Source organism: Cnephaeus nilssonii (genome assembly GCF_951640355.1).
Source record: "Cnephaeus nilssonii genome assembly, chromosome: 14".
In the NCBI taxonomy this organism is placed as follows: Eukaryota; Metazoa; Chordata; class Mammalia; order Chiroptera; family Vespertilionidae; genus Cnephaeus; species Cnephaeus nilssonii.
In genome coordinates, this window is record NC_137085.1 from 11912169 (window position 1) to 11925577 (window position 13409).

Consider the following 13409-nt stretch of genomic DNA (forward strand, 5'->3'; position numbering starts at 1 on the left):
AATAAACTCACAAAAATCCTTTACAGGTTTGGAAGTTTTTTGTTTTGTTTTTTTATGTTAACAAAACTTTACTTGTGCTTAGGCAAAAGCATGCTTTCCTTAATCCTTGTAGCAACATCACAACACGGATACTCTCATTGCAACCTTGCCTTCCAAGGACCCCGAGGCTTGGCATGGCAGATTCCTTGACCAAGACCCCATGAACAATTTAGAAACGCCAGGGCCTTGCCATGGATCTTCTTACTCCAGATCTAGTGCCTGTTCCACTTCAGTACAAATAACTTCTTCCAATCTGCTTGTTTTTCAAAGAGAAAACTGGGACCTACAGAGAGTGGCCTTCATACAAATTCTCTAAAGGCAGATATTTATTTATTGATTCATGTATTTGCTCTCTCATTCATTCCTCATTGGTTTATGGAAGCAATGAATTATTTATTGAAATGCCTAGATTAGGAACTACTGATTTTTAAACAGGGAAGGGAATCAAATCCTAGAAAAAATAAGTATAGAGGAAAGTGAAGGGCAAGAAGAGCTCAAGGAACTGCACATCATACAGATGTGGACCAGTGTTAGGGATGGAGGTGAGCACTCTACTGCCAAGGCAAGAGAGGAGCAGAGGCTTCTGAGTTCTCCCGGTCTGACACCTGTGAGAAATCCCACCTGGGTCATCAGGGCAGGACCTTCTGTGACCTAGGGGGTATGGCCACCTAACACATGCACCCCACTCACCAGTGTCGAAGGAGTCTTTCTCATGAGAGGCCTCGGGATCATCCCAGTGTTACCCAAAATTAAGTTTAGTGAAACTCTTCTCAGGGAGGGTGCTATCTGAAGACTTCACTCATGGCAAAAACTTAGAGTTCTAAAATAGCCATTTTGAAAGTAATGTACTCAAGGGTATTCTTTAGAAAAGAAGGAAGGAGGGAAATGGAAGAAAAGGAAAGGGAAGGGGAAAAGAGAAACAATTTAATGGAGAACTTTGGGCTAAATTATATAACATATTGTATTTACGCTAAGACCCTCCCCCCCACCCCAAAACTTGAAGAAACTCTAGTATTACAACAAACACTAAAAAAGAGAGAAAACATCACTAATTAAATTTGTCAAAATAATAATGTAAAATCCTATCTAATAAAGAGGGAATATGCTAATTGACCCTCAGGCCATCGCAAAGATGGTGGTGCCCACAGCCAATAAGAAGGGAATATGCTAATTTACTGCCCTGTTTCCTCAAAGATGGTGGCATCCACACCCAATAAGGAGGGAATATGCTAATTGACTGCCATGCCCTCAAAGATGGCAGCGTCCACAGCCACAAGATGGCGGTGCCCAGTCCCCTTAGCCCTCCAAGCCACCCAGGGCTGGCCCGAGGTGCAGGCAAGCCTCAGATGGCGGCTGCCCAGCCACCCAGGGCCAGCCCGAGGTGCAGGTAACCAGGGGTGGCCGAGGCTTGTGCTGCCGGAAGTGGCAGCAGCAGAGGTGTGATGGGGCGTCGCCTTCCCCTGATTGCTGGGTCGCCTCCCACCCCTGAGGGCTCCCGGACTGTGAGAGGGGGCAGGCCGGGCTGAGGGACCCCCCTCTCCAGTGCATGAATTTTCATGCACTGGACCTCTAGTATATCATAATTTCAAAGATATTAAAATGTGGAAAACATGGGAACTTTAGAACCAAAGAAATATATGTTCCATCACTGTAGGACTTGTCAGAGCCTTTACCACCCCCAGGTGCACTGTGAACTTCCAAGAGGCAGTGATAGAGTGCAGTCTTCCCCACATGGGCTTGGTCACCAAGCTTCCCCTTTTTGTCTTTATGTAGCTCATGGAAGTAATGACACACAAAACCCACATTGGAAAACCCCTATCTGAACAAATGGATGGACTCGGTACACGTTTACCAGGTGTCTGTGAATATGTCCTACACCTGAGCTTTCAAAAATATTTCAAACAGCGGAGAACACAAGGCTGTAAAGCTATGGCACGTGGATGTTCTATGTTAACTATGAGAGGTTAACTGTCCTATATTAATTATGAGAGGTTAATTGTCCTATGTTAACTATGTTAATTATGAGAGGTTAACTGTCCTAAGTTAACTATGAGAGGTAAATTCCACATCCTTCAATCGAAAGTCAGAGGGGTGAGAGCTCAGGTCTAACCCAAAAGTTGGAGACCACCATAAAACAAATGCCCCACACCCCTGCATCTACTAGTAGTTACTAAGAGTCATGTTCAAATCGCTGTCTCCATTCTCAGCTTTCTGCTATTAGAGGAGGCTTAGCTTCAACGATGAAAATAAACAGCTTCCAGTTAATGACGGGTATAAAACACATGTATTTATCTCCTCTCCCTCCTAAAATCACTTAAAAATGACATTAAACAGAGAGATAGGCTAGTAAGGACTATTTGAGGGTGGACATGCTCTGGGAACCCATGTTTTTAAAATACATTTTCATTACATGTTTAATCAAATTACAGTTAAATACATTAAACATTCAAATTAGAAGACAGAAGCTTGGGATACCGTCTCTCTTCACCTCTTCACTGCCTGCGAGACCCTTCAGTTACCGCCTCTAAATGATCGAAGGAACACTGACACTTCAAAAATGTTGGTGACATTCCTTCCATAGGCATATAGGAAACAGCTTTTTTATCGCATTAAGTCAGGAAAAGATGTACACCCTCTGGGGAGGAAAAAGCAAAAAACACACAACCTTTCTATTCTCAAGCAAGGACAACTATATAACCAACTAGGTGTGGGTTGTTTTTTTTCCCCTGTTCACTTGGGTTGCCAAGAAGCACAGAGCTAAACGTATCTCTCTTGAGATACTCTCCCATTTCAGGCTCCTGAAATCTTATTCTCCCTCACCCTTTCTCTCCTTACAAATGTCTCTGATAGATCCTATTTTATATTATACAGGTTGGATTTATGTGGATAATATTAAACCCTCCTGAAGGAATGCACAGTATATACTGTACACACACACACACACACCAAACATTGTTGCTAGGTAACTTGCCAAGGTCTTAGAGGAAAGTAACATTCCCTCACCTATAAGATTTCATTGTAAATGCCTCTGCTTAGCATCCAATGACCTTATCAACCTATTTCAAAATCACCGGCTGCTCTCTACCATCCGGTACCTGTGCTCCATCAACATCAATCAGGTCCAAGGCTCAGCCACCTGCCCCCAGGGTCCACCTTTGTCCCTGGTAGGCACAGACTTGTGCTCAATACTTCTTTGCATTCTCAGCACTCCAGGAAAGACTGAGCACAGAGTAGGTGCAACAAATCTTAGGTAGATGAATTCCTAGTTCACCAATTACGGTTTGGAAGAAGTCTTTGGGCCAAGCAATGGGAAATGACAATGGGGACACACAGGTGACTAAGGCCCAGTCTCTGTTCACCAGATGTTCCCAGTGTGACTGGGACCAGACAGGAAAGCAGGTAAGTCAACAGAGCAGTGGGGCTCCCACAGGGAGAAGCACAAGGTGGGGGGGGGAGGTGCTAAGTGACCCCAGAGAAAGGATTCTTGGCTCACTTTGGAGGAACTTGGCCTGACTAGGGGCTAAGAACCAGGGCAGCTAGCCAGAGGTCCCATCTGCAAGAGGTGTCAAAATTTCATGAGAATAACTTAGAATTTAAGGCCAAATATAAATGGATCTCTCCCTTGCAAGAGGGTCTTGTGGGTAGAAATAAAAAATACAAAGCAAAATAAGACAATCAAAAGTCCTGCTTTGCATATCCTAACCCTATTCAGTAATTACTGAGCCAATATTTAAATAGTACCCCCTTGAAAGGAGGAGGTATTATGTTACCCAGCCCAGGGCAACTGCACTTCTCACCCTTGTACCTCCCACCACCCCTGCACCTCCCACCCCTGCACCCCTCAGCCCTGCGGGGCTCAGAGAAGTCTTCCTGGGGAAGGTGACCTTTGCACCAAAACTGGAGGATGACACAGCTGCCCAAGGTAAAGAGACACACACATGGTGAGGTCACAGAGAGGAGGGGAGAGGCCGAGGGAGCAACGTTATCAAATCGCCAGAAGCTGAGGCCAGGAGGCCTCATTCAGGAGGAGGAATGGCTAGAAATGCGGCCATTCCTAGGAAGACTGGACTGGGAACAACCTCTTAGCCCTGTTAACTAAGGAACTCCACTTAGCAACATTTTTTTTAATGCTGACAGTATCACAGATGTCTCCATTTCCACCTCTTACCATCACCCTCCTTTGCCCCACTCCACTTCACCCCCGTCCCACCCCAGGCCTTCATCAGAGAGCACCTACTATGTGTCAGGTCACCCAGCAAAGATGTGGGGCACTGCATTACTAGCCACATGACGGCAGGCACATTCCCTAACCTTAATGGAGTTTCATTCAATGTAAAGGACCCTGCACTCTTCACACCCATCCTTAGAGTGAGGTCGATATTATGAAAACGGCAGCGCTGAGGAAAGTGAAAGTCAGGGATCTGAGAGATTCAGAGGTGGAGAGCTAGGACCAGAACCCAACCTGTCGGCTCCCCTTGACCACGGCCCTGTGCTGTGGATAGCTGCTATGTCAACATCCACAGGTGCTGCCGCTGTGCTGTTACTGTTGCTATTTGCAACAGAAGGACACCTCCCCCGAAGGGCACAGGGGGGAAATAACAATGACAGACCACGACTGATTCTGTATTCAGCCTCGGATCGGAGCCCATGCATAATTTACTCCACTAGCTCTGCAGTCACTTAAGCGCGGGAGAGCCTGCTATAAATTCAGGTCTGCATACAGTAATTTATTTCTTATTTATTTTACTGACACATATCCCGGCCTCAGGTGAGCTCCCCCAACCCCTGCTGGAAGGCACCTGCAGCTCAGGTGTCACGGGGGCGAGAGGGCAGCCCTGAAAATAAGCCCCACAAGGAAAACTGGACCCCACAGATTAGAACCAGGCAGGGAGATTAATTTTCTCTGAAACCCAGATGAAACTCATACCCACTCCTCCACCCCCTTTTCCGTAACACGCGAGGCTGAAAAGGTTGTTCTGTGCCTTTAGCCTGCTTTGCTGTCTAGTGATGCACTGAGCGTGCCTCAATGACTAACACTCTCCCCGACCACAGGATTATTTTTCTGAGTCACAGAATGTCAAAAGGTGAGGAGGTTTTCTAATACGAAGACCTCATCAGAAAGGGAGCAAAGAGAAGGAAAAAGGCTGCTGTTTTCTTGAGTGATTGCTAAGGACCAACCAGCATGCTAGATGCTAGGGATGACGGGGTAACAATCACCGAGTCCTCAATGTAGGCATCGTTGTCCAAATGTCTCATTTCATAGGGGGTCAAACTGTGGCCCAGAGAGGGAAAGTGACTTGTCTCTGGCCACTCAGCAAGTCGCTAGGCGTGTGCCCCTTCTTTCCATCTCAGATTAAATTAAAAACTCCCTGAGTTCTTAGCTTTTGTCTGCGTGGTTTCCTGTCCATCTCCCCGCCCCCAGTTAACCATCCCTATAGACAAGGGCGCTAGGGCAGAGAGAGGCCAAGCCCTGCATCTGGCACTGCTACCTTCCTGCAGACACAATCGTTGGAACCTGGGCCCAGCCCACACTCTTGTCACCACACCTGCTGATCTCTTAGCGCCACCTCCATGGTGCCTGCACTTGCCTCCCAACTGCACTACCAGGCCTGCAGGGGGATGCAGGCTGGCCAGGGATTACATTTATTGTAACTATTAAGTAATTATTTATGCTTCCTCCCAATACCCAACGGGAGGTGATGTACACCCTTGCCTTCTACCTCTTGGGCAGCAAGAGCAGAGGCAGAAGGTCAGGCCCGACCTGGCCAAGCTGTCTTTCCAGGCCTTGGCTCTGTATCCCCTGTCCCTGGGAAGGGAGTGGCTGGGCCTTGGCAACACTCACCCGCAGAACATGAAGATGGTGCTGGAGGTGGCATCGTAGGGCAGAGGCAGGGCCTGCTGCAGGCACAGCTGCTCGCAGCCGCCGTTGAAGCCGTCGGAGCAGTCGATGCCTTTGGAGTGGTCGTAGCAGCCGGAGCCGTCCTTCATGGGCCGCAGCTCCTCGGGACACTGCCCAGAGAGAGAGCGACAGGGAGTTATGGCCGAGGCGGCGGCGGGTCCCATCACACCCTTTCCTCCCACACCCTTTCCTCCCACCTTATGAAAAGGTACATGAAGTTCCCTTTGTCCAACGGAGAGCTGTGTGGCCTTGGTCAAGTCCCTTCACCTCTCTGAACCTTGGTCTGCCCGCCTGTACAATGGGACTTTTGCCAGTATCTGCCTCGTAGAATTGTGAGAATGAAGGGAGAGAATGTCCCCAAAGTGCTTAGTGTGGGGTGGCTCATGGGGTAACACGGCAAATGTGAGCGGCTATTAGTATTGACATTGCTGGGATCACCACCACTACCGTGCTTACTGTAACTGTGGAATTAGGTCTGCTGCTAGGAAGGTCATTTGGAGAGGCAGCCGGATGCAATGTAAAGAGCTTCTACCCAGGATGAGTTTCCATTCAAGCTCTTCCCCTTCTCCCTGTGTGATCCACGGCAAGATACTCACCCTCTTTGAGCCTTAACTTCCTTATCTGATATATGGGCTGAAGTTGGATCATGAAAGTGCATACTTCACCAACTTGGTACCCATCAAAAGTGAGTTCTCTTCCTTCCTGCCTTAAATCTGCCACTTCTCAATCGCCGTGCTCGGAGCCCTACAGGAGATGCCCGCATACTCACACCAGGAGCCTTTGGAGGCTTCTAAGCCATTTGCTGGGCTCCAGCCTGCCCTCCTCACACCGTCCTCTTAATGGCCATTGGAGTGGCATTTCTAAATAGCATCACTCCCCAGGTTAAGTAAACGAATGGTTTTTAAGTGACCACAGTAACCTGGATCTTCCTGAAGCAGATAGCCCAGGTCCTCCATGCCGCCACGTGGACGTTCCTCCGCGTAGTCCAATGGGTGCCCTGTGGACCCCAACAAACCTCAACAATCCGAACCCTGAGTGGCTCAGACAAATGCTCTTGTTGGTGGGCCTGGCGCCTGCAAAGTGCTCTGTGAACGGAAGAACTTGTACTGTAGGGACAACTGGCTATTTCACTTAGTTCTCCACCCTTTGAGGAGGCTGAGCTCATCTCCACTCCAGCAGCTGGAGGAGCCGTTCCAACTCTCCTGTGTGCGGGAGAGACGGCGAGGCACTAAGTTTTAATTTCAGTCACCCTGCTGGCATTTCCTGTCCGCAAAGATGAACACGCAGGGCCCAGCCCTCCCCATCCATCACTGAACACAGCTGATTAAAACACCTCCCCTCCCCAGTGTACTCCCCTCTCCCAACCAGCTCCCCGATGCCTTTGCTCTGAACAGCATCAATAACAACACACATACACACACACACACATACAAAGATTAATTTACAAAAACCACAGCAGCAAACAAAAGGTCAGCCCTCCTGGAAATTAAATTTTGCTTAAGAAGGATTCATAATTACAGATGCAGGACGGAGTTCTTCGAGACATTTGCGACTGGCGCCAGGAAGGACGACGGAGAAAGTAGGTTATAAATGGCCTTTGTCAAACTGCAGAAAGGTTATAAGACTGGCCACATTTTGTGCTTAAGAAGAAAAATCAATTTCCCATGTGAGCAAAGTGCTGTACATATTAATACGAGCTCAGGGGAAGCCTCTGCTTGTCTGGGAACACTCGCTGGAAGACAGGAGGGCACCTGGTCAAGGGATCATTTAGGGTCATTGGCTGGTCCTGGAGCTGGTCTGTCTGTCTGTCTGCAGAAACTCAGGGATGTCATTTGGACAGAATGACTGACCTCACTAGGTGACGAGAGATATCTGGGGCAGGATATTATAGTTCTCATTCCCCGCTTATCCCCTACCACTGTTGTCCTTTCAAAAAGAATGTTCTATAAGCCAGGTCTATTCTAAACACTTTACCCGTTTTTACTTAATCTTTCTAGCAAACCTGTGAGGTAGTGCGGTGGGCGGATAATGCTCCCAGAGGTATGTCCCTGTCCTGCCCCCTGGAAACTGTGAATGTTACTTCTATTGTACAGTTTTTGCAGGTGTGACAAAATTAAGGCCCTTGAGATGAGGAGGTCACCCTGGATTAGCCAGTGGGTCTGAAGGTCGTCACAAATGTCCTCATGAGAGAGGCACAGAGAGATCACACACACACAGAGGAGAGACCATGTGGAGGCAGAGCAGAGACCAGACTGATGTGGCCACAAGCCAGCAAATGCTGCAGCCACCAGAAGCCAGAAGAAGCAAGGAAGTATTCTCTCCTGGAGCCCTTAGCTGACAGCTTGGTCTCAGACTTCCAGACCCCCAGACCTGTGAGAGAACACATTTCTGTTGTCTTACACCACCCACTTCATGGTACTTTGGTACAGCAGTCCTAGCCAAATGCAATGCGTTTTGTTTTAAGCTGCTTGATTTTTTGGGGTCATTTGTTATGCAGCAGTAGATAACCAATACAGTGAGCTAAATGTGTCATGTGCTTAGCCAAGTGCTCAGCAAGTGGTAGCTGCTGTTTGGAAAGAATTTTATAAATCTAGTTTAAGAGATAAGAAATACACGCATCTGTCAGACAAAGACCTAGTTACAGAAGAAGCATAAAGAAGTAAATCTTGAAAGGAAAAAGTGAAAACTCTGCTAAAATGAATGACCAGGGACTATTGGGGTAGGGAGGCCTTGGCCAGGGAAGTCTTGGAGGGCAGAGATGCCACTGGAGCAGAAGGGAGATGATGTACTAGGATGCTAGAAAGAAAAAGCTCAGAGCCCTTGCCCAGGCACCAGGATGCACTTGCCTTGTGATTTTGGAGCCTCAGTTTCCCTCTTTACACGGGGGAGACAGCTTGCAGATAAGACTATGTGGACTGAAAGCAGGTCTAAGTTTCATACAGGCTTTAGGACCCTGAGCACCCAGGCCTCAGCTCCCTCAGCATGGGAACATCAATGCCTCTCTTGGAGGCATTTCTGGAGACTAGGGGAAAAAAAACTAAAACAACCCAACAGGCACTCAAGAAATGAATACAGTAGGTGCATGTTTAATTCTTAGAAAGCTGCCAAACTCTTCCTGGGTGGTTGTACTATTTTTTAAAATATATTTTTATTGATTTCAGAGAGACAGGGAGAGGGAGAGATAGAAACATCAACGATGAGATGGAATTATTGATCAGCTGCCTCCTGCCTGCCCTCTACAGGGGATTGAGCCCGAATGTGTCCTGACCAGGAATTGAACTGTGACCTCGTGGTTCATGGGTTGATGCCCAACCACTGAGCCACACTGCCCAGGCATGGTTGTACTATGTTAAATCCCCACCAGCAATGCATAAGCAATCCGGTTTCCCCACATCCTAGTCAGTATCTGATGCTGTCAATATTTTTTATCTTAGCCACCCCGACAGGTGTCTAGCAATATCTCACTGTGGTTTTAATTTGCATTTCCCCAACGGTTGATGACGCTGAACATCCTTTGTGTTTATTTTCAGTCTCTATCTCTGCGGTGCGATGTTTCTTGCCCGTTTTCTAATTAGATTGTTTGAGGTTGTTTTTTTTTTTACTCCTAAGTTTTGAAAGTTCTTTATATTTTCCAGACACTAGACTTTTGTCAGACATGTGGTTTGCAAATATTCTCTCTCCCACTCCGTAACTTGTCTTATCTTCAAATGAGCTTCCACAGAGCAAATGTTTTTAATTTTGATAAATTCCAAGTTATCATTTTCTCTTTTATGGATCATACGTTGGAATCTAAGAACTTTTGGCCAAGCCCAAATCCCAAAGATTTTCTCATGTGCACACGTGTGTGTGTGTGTGCATGTGTGTATGTGTGCTTTAGAAATATTAATAGCATTTTGTTTTATGGTTGATTCTGTGATGCATTTCGAGTTCATTTTTGCATGAGGTGTGAGGATTACATTGAGGTTTGACATTTTGCCTATGAAAGCATACTTGAGCCTGGCTGGGTGCTCAGTGGTTAGAGCACCCCCCTCAGACTGAAGGGTCACGGGTTCGATTCCCATTCAAGGGCACATACCTCAGTTGTGGGTTCCATCCCCAACCCCAGTCAGGGCATCTGCGGGAGGCAACCAACCAATGTGTCTCTCTCACCTGGACTCTCCCCCCCCCCCTTCTCTCCCTTCCACTCTGTCTGAAAATCAATGGAAAAAAATATCCTTGGGTGAGGATTTAAAAAAAAAAAAGAAAAAAGAAAGTGTACCTGCCAGCACCCTTTTCTGAAAAAGCGCGCCCGCCTCCATTAAATTGCTTTTGCACCTCGTCTGCCTGGCTCACGCCTGGGTTCTGTGTGCTGTTCCATGGATCTTTGTCTCTGTTCTGCCACTAATCCTACACAGTCTGGGTTACTGGAGCTATTTCAGTCTAGAAACAGAGTCGACTGACTCCTTCCATTTTATTCTTTTTCAAAATAAGTCTCGCCCGTTGTAGCTCCTTTGCCTTAACACATACGTTTCAGAAAAATCTTGTCTGTATCTATTTAAGGAATCATGCTGAGGTTCTGATAGAGATTACATTAAACCTTCATGTCGAAGCGGAGGGAACGGAGATTTCTGCTCGAATGGTTATGTCTAAGAAGAGTCTGTCTTGTTAGCTGCCTGTCCTGGCACTTTGGCTGAAGAGAGCAGGCCTTCGGAGTGGTCGTCCTTTTTTGTTCTGTTCGTTCTGGTCTTCGCCAACTGTGTTTCAGTTGCTGGTTCCTTTAACCCCAAATTTGGGACATGAGGGGAAGAAAATTCCAAAACACTGAGCACCGTTTCTTTCGTCCCCCAAATCCCTAGCTGGCCTGCCTTCTTCTTCTTCTTCTTCTTCTTTTTTTTTTTTTTGACCTGCCTTCTTTTCTCCACTTTCCACTGTCCTCTGTTTGTTTCATATATAACCTACAGGCTTTTTAGTTGTATTTCATGGGAAGAACCGAGAAAAGACATATACTCCAAAGCCCTAGAGCTCAGAATGTATTCTTACTTAAAAAAAACATTTTTTTTGGCATTTTTAAAATTAAGAATATAAGATAAAGAAATAGACCGCATGTGACTTTCAGTGTCTAAAATATTTACTGCACGGTCCTTACACAAAGAAGTTGCTGATGCTCGCCCCCATCCCCTGCCCTCCCAGACTTCAGCCTAGGGAATGCATCTTAAGTTTATTCCAAGTACAGCTAGAAGGCATTGGAGGGCTGTTGGCAGGGGAATGAGGTGATTTGATTTGCTACTTTACAGAGATTACTGGTTAGTGAATTCAATTATCTGTAAGCACTTTATTAGAATCATAAAAGGAGCTTGGGGAGGCAGGCCCTGTGGGACCAGGAGTGGGCTAAAGAAAGGGGCAGGTCTATCTGATAATGACCCCCTTCTTTGGAGGGCTGCTCCTTTGCCTGGAGGTTTTGCGGTAAGTAGATGGGAGAGCTGGGCTCTAACCCCCTCAGCTGGGCTCCAGGACTTCACAGTCTCCACTGGGCTCCAACCCAGACAAGGACCCACAGGGAGACCCTGGGCCTGGGTCCCTGAGCCTGAAGGCCTTGAAGATTGAGAGGGAAAGGGCATCCAGGGGGATCCCCAGCTGTTCCCATCACAGGCTGGCCCTCCCCCAGCCTCCTCCTCCATCCCCTGAGCCTGCTCTCCCTCTTTCCCAGCCCAACTTTGCATCAGAACCAAGCCATTTGTTTCTGTTTATAATTATGCATTTTAATGTTCATTAATTATGGAATGCAAATTGCTCCGAGTGCAAACTTTGTAATGAGCTGCTCTCCCACCCGCCCCCAGGTCTAGAAGGTGGGCCAGCTGTTGTGAGCAGAAAGAAAAACAACCAACTTACAAAGCAGAAGTTTCCCTGGGCCCTGAGGCTCTCATAGTATATGAGCTTGGAAGACCTCCTGAGGTGCTGGAGGAGAGCCCTGCCCCTCTCCCTGGATCTGGGGGACACGGTGTGGACACTCTCTGGCATCTTGGGCCTGAGGGGCAGGGTGGAGTAAGAACTCCAGCCTTGAACCCAGCCTCTTCCAGGCTCACACTGAGCTAGTCACTTGGTGTCTCTGGACCTCAGTTTCTCCATCTGGTAGACTTGATCATGACCAAACCATCCCCAGAGTGGTCGTGGCAGACCAATGGATGCTGGAGAGGAGAAGCCAGCTCCCAGCAAGCCCTCCACAAATGCCCGGAGTGGCTCTCGGGACAGCTCAGTTCCTGTTCTGCCTGGCTGGGTGGCTTCAGGCAGGCACACCTCGCCCTCTGCGTCTGTTTCCTCCACTGTAAAATGAAGGGATTGGACAACAGGAAGTTGGGGAAGACTTTGAGCTCTGAGCTTCTGGGTATTTGTCGAAGCAGCTATGAACTGGGAAGAGGGGAGAAGCGGCTCTGAGTCCCTTTCCTGTGAGCTGACTGAACAGGCTTGGACAAATCACAGGGATGCCTCCAAGCTGCCTAGCAGGGCCACGCCTTGTCCTCCTCCAAGTGCCCGGCAGCATTTGCTCTCTCTCATCACCAGGCAAGTGGGATGATGGCACTGCCTAAGAGCAGCCTGCCTCCTAGCACTGCCTCCAAGGACCACGGGGTAACGGAAAGAACTCCAGTCTTGAACCCAGCCTCTTACCGGCTCACACTGAGCACTTATAGTCACTTGGTGTCTCTGAGCCTCAGTCTCTCCATCTGGAAGACTTGATCATGACCAAACCATCCCCAGAGTGGGTGTGGCAGACCAATGGATGCTGGAGACCAGAAGCCAGCTCCGGTCAAGACTTTCATGGCAACGATGAAATGAGACAAGGCGGCAAAGGTGAGGTTAGATGTGAATGAAAGGCTCGGCACACCGTCAGCCACATGGGATCCCGCAGCTGCGCAGGAAGTCAGCCACTTCCTTCCTGTGTGCCTTGCCTCTTGGAGCCTCAGTCTCCACATCTCTATGCTGGAGCAAAGAAGTCTGGCCTCCCTGGGCTTGTGAGAGAACCAAACCAGATCCAAGCCCTGCCCACAATGGCAGGGCCTCAAAACATGATGACGCTGTGGTGGATGCCTTGTTACCTGCCCCCAAGTGGGAAATGCATCCAGGAGCCATGGGAGTGGGGGTGGGGGGAGGGGGGCCCCACACCTGCAGACGGGGAGGAAGACTGCCACAGGCAGCTTTTGCTCTTCCCAGCAATGTTCAGGTGGGACCAGCACCATCCTGTTCGCTCTGCAGATGAGGAAACTAAAGCCCAAAGAGGCCAAGTGAATTGCCCGAGGCCACACAGGAAAGGGGAGTCTCCTGTGTCCACCTTAAAGGTTCCCCGACTGCCACCAGGTGCTCTCTCCTTTGATGCACAGGGAGGTAGCCGGCTGGGATGTCACGGTGGTTCAGACTGGTTCAAGGACTCTACAAACTTCCGGGAAGGTCACTGGTGGGTAAGAGGGGATTTAGAAAGGTTGCTGGCAGTGATCTCGCA

General features: G+C 48.3%; 1 protein-coding gene across 4 annotated transcripts in view; it reads right to left on the bottom strand.

Annotated features, from left to right (window-relative positions):
• The window catches only part of ASTN2 (astrotactin 2), a 749503-nt gene that overhangs the window by 288631 nt on the left and 447463 nt on the right, over nucleotides 1–13409 (bottom strand). For all 4 annotated transcript variants that reach the window (XM_079789927.1, XM_079789926.1, XM_079789925.1 and 1 more), the window contains one exon: nucleotides 5882–6048. In XM_079789927.1, the coding sequence (XP_079646053.1) occupies nucleotides 5882–6048 (167 nt within the window). The remainder of the gene's footprint in view (nucleotides 1–5881; nucleotides 6049–13409) is intronic.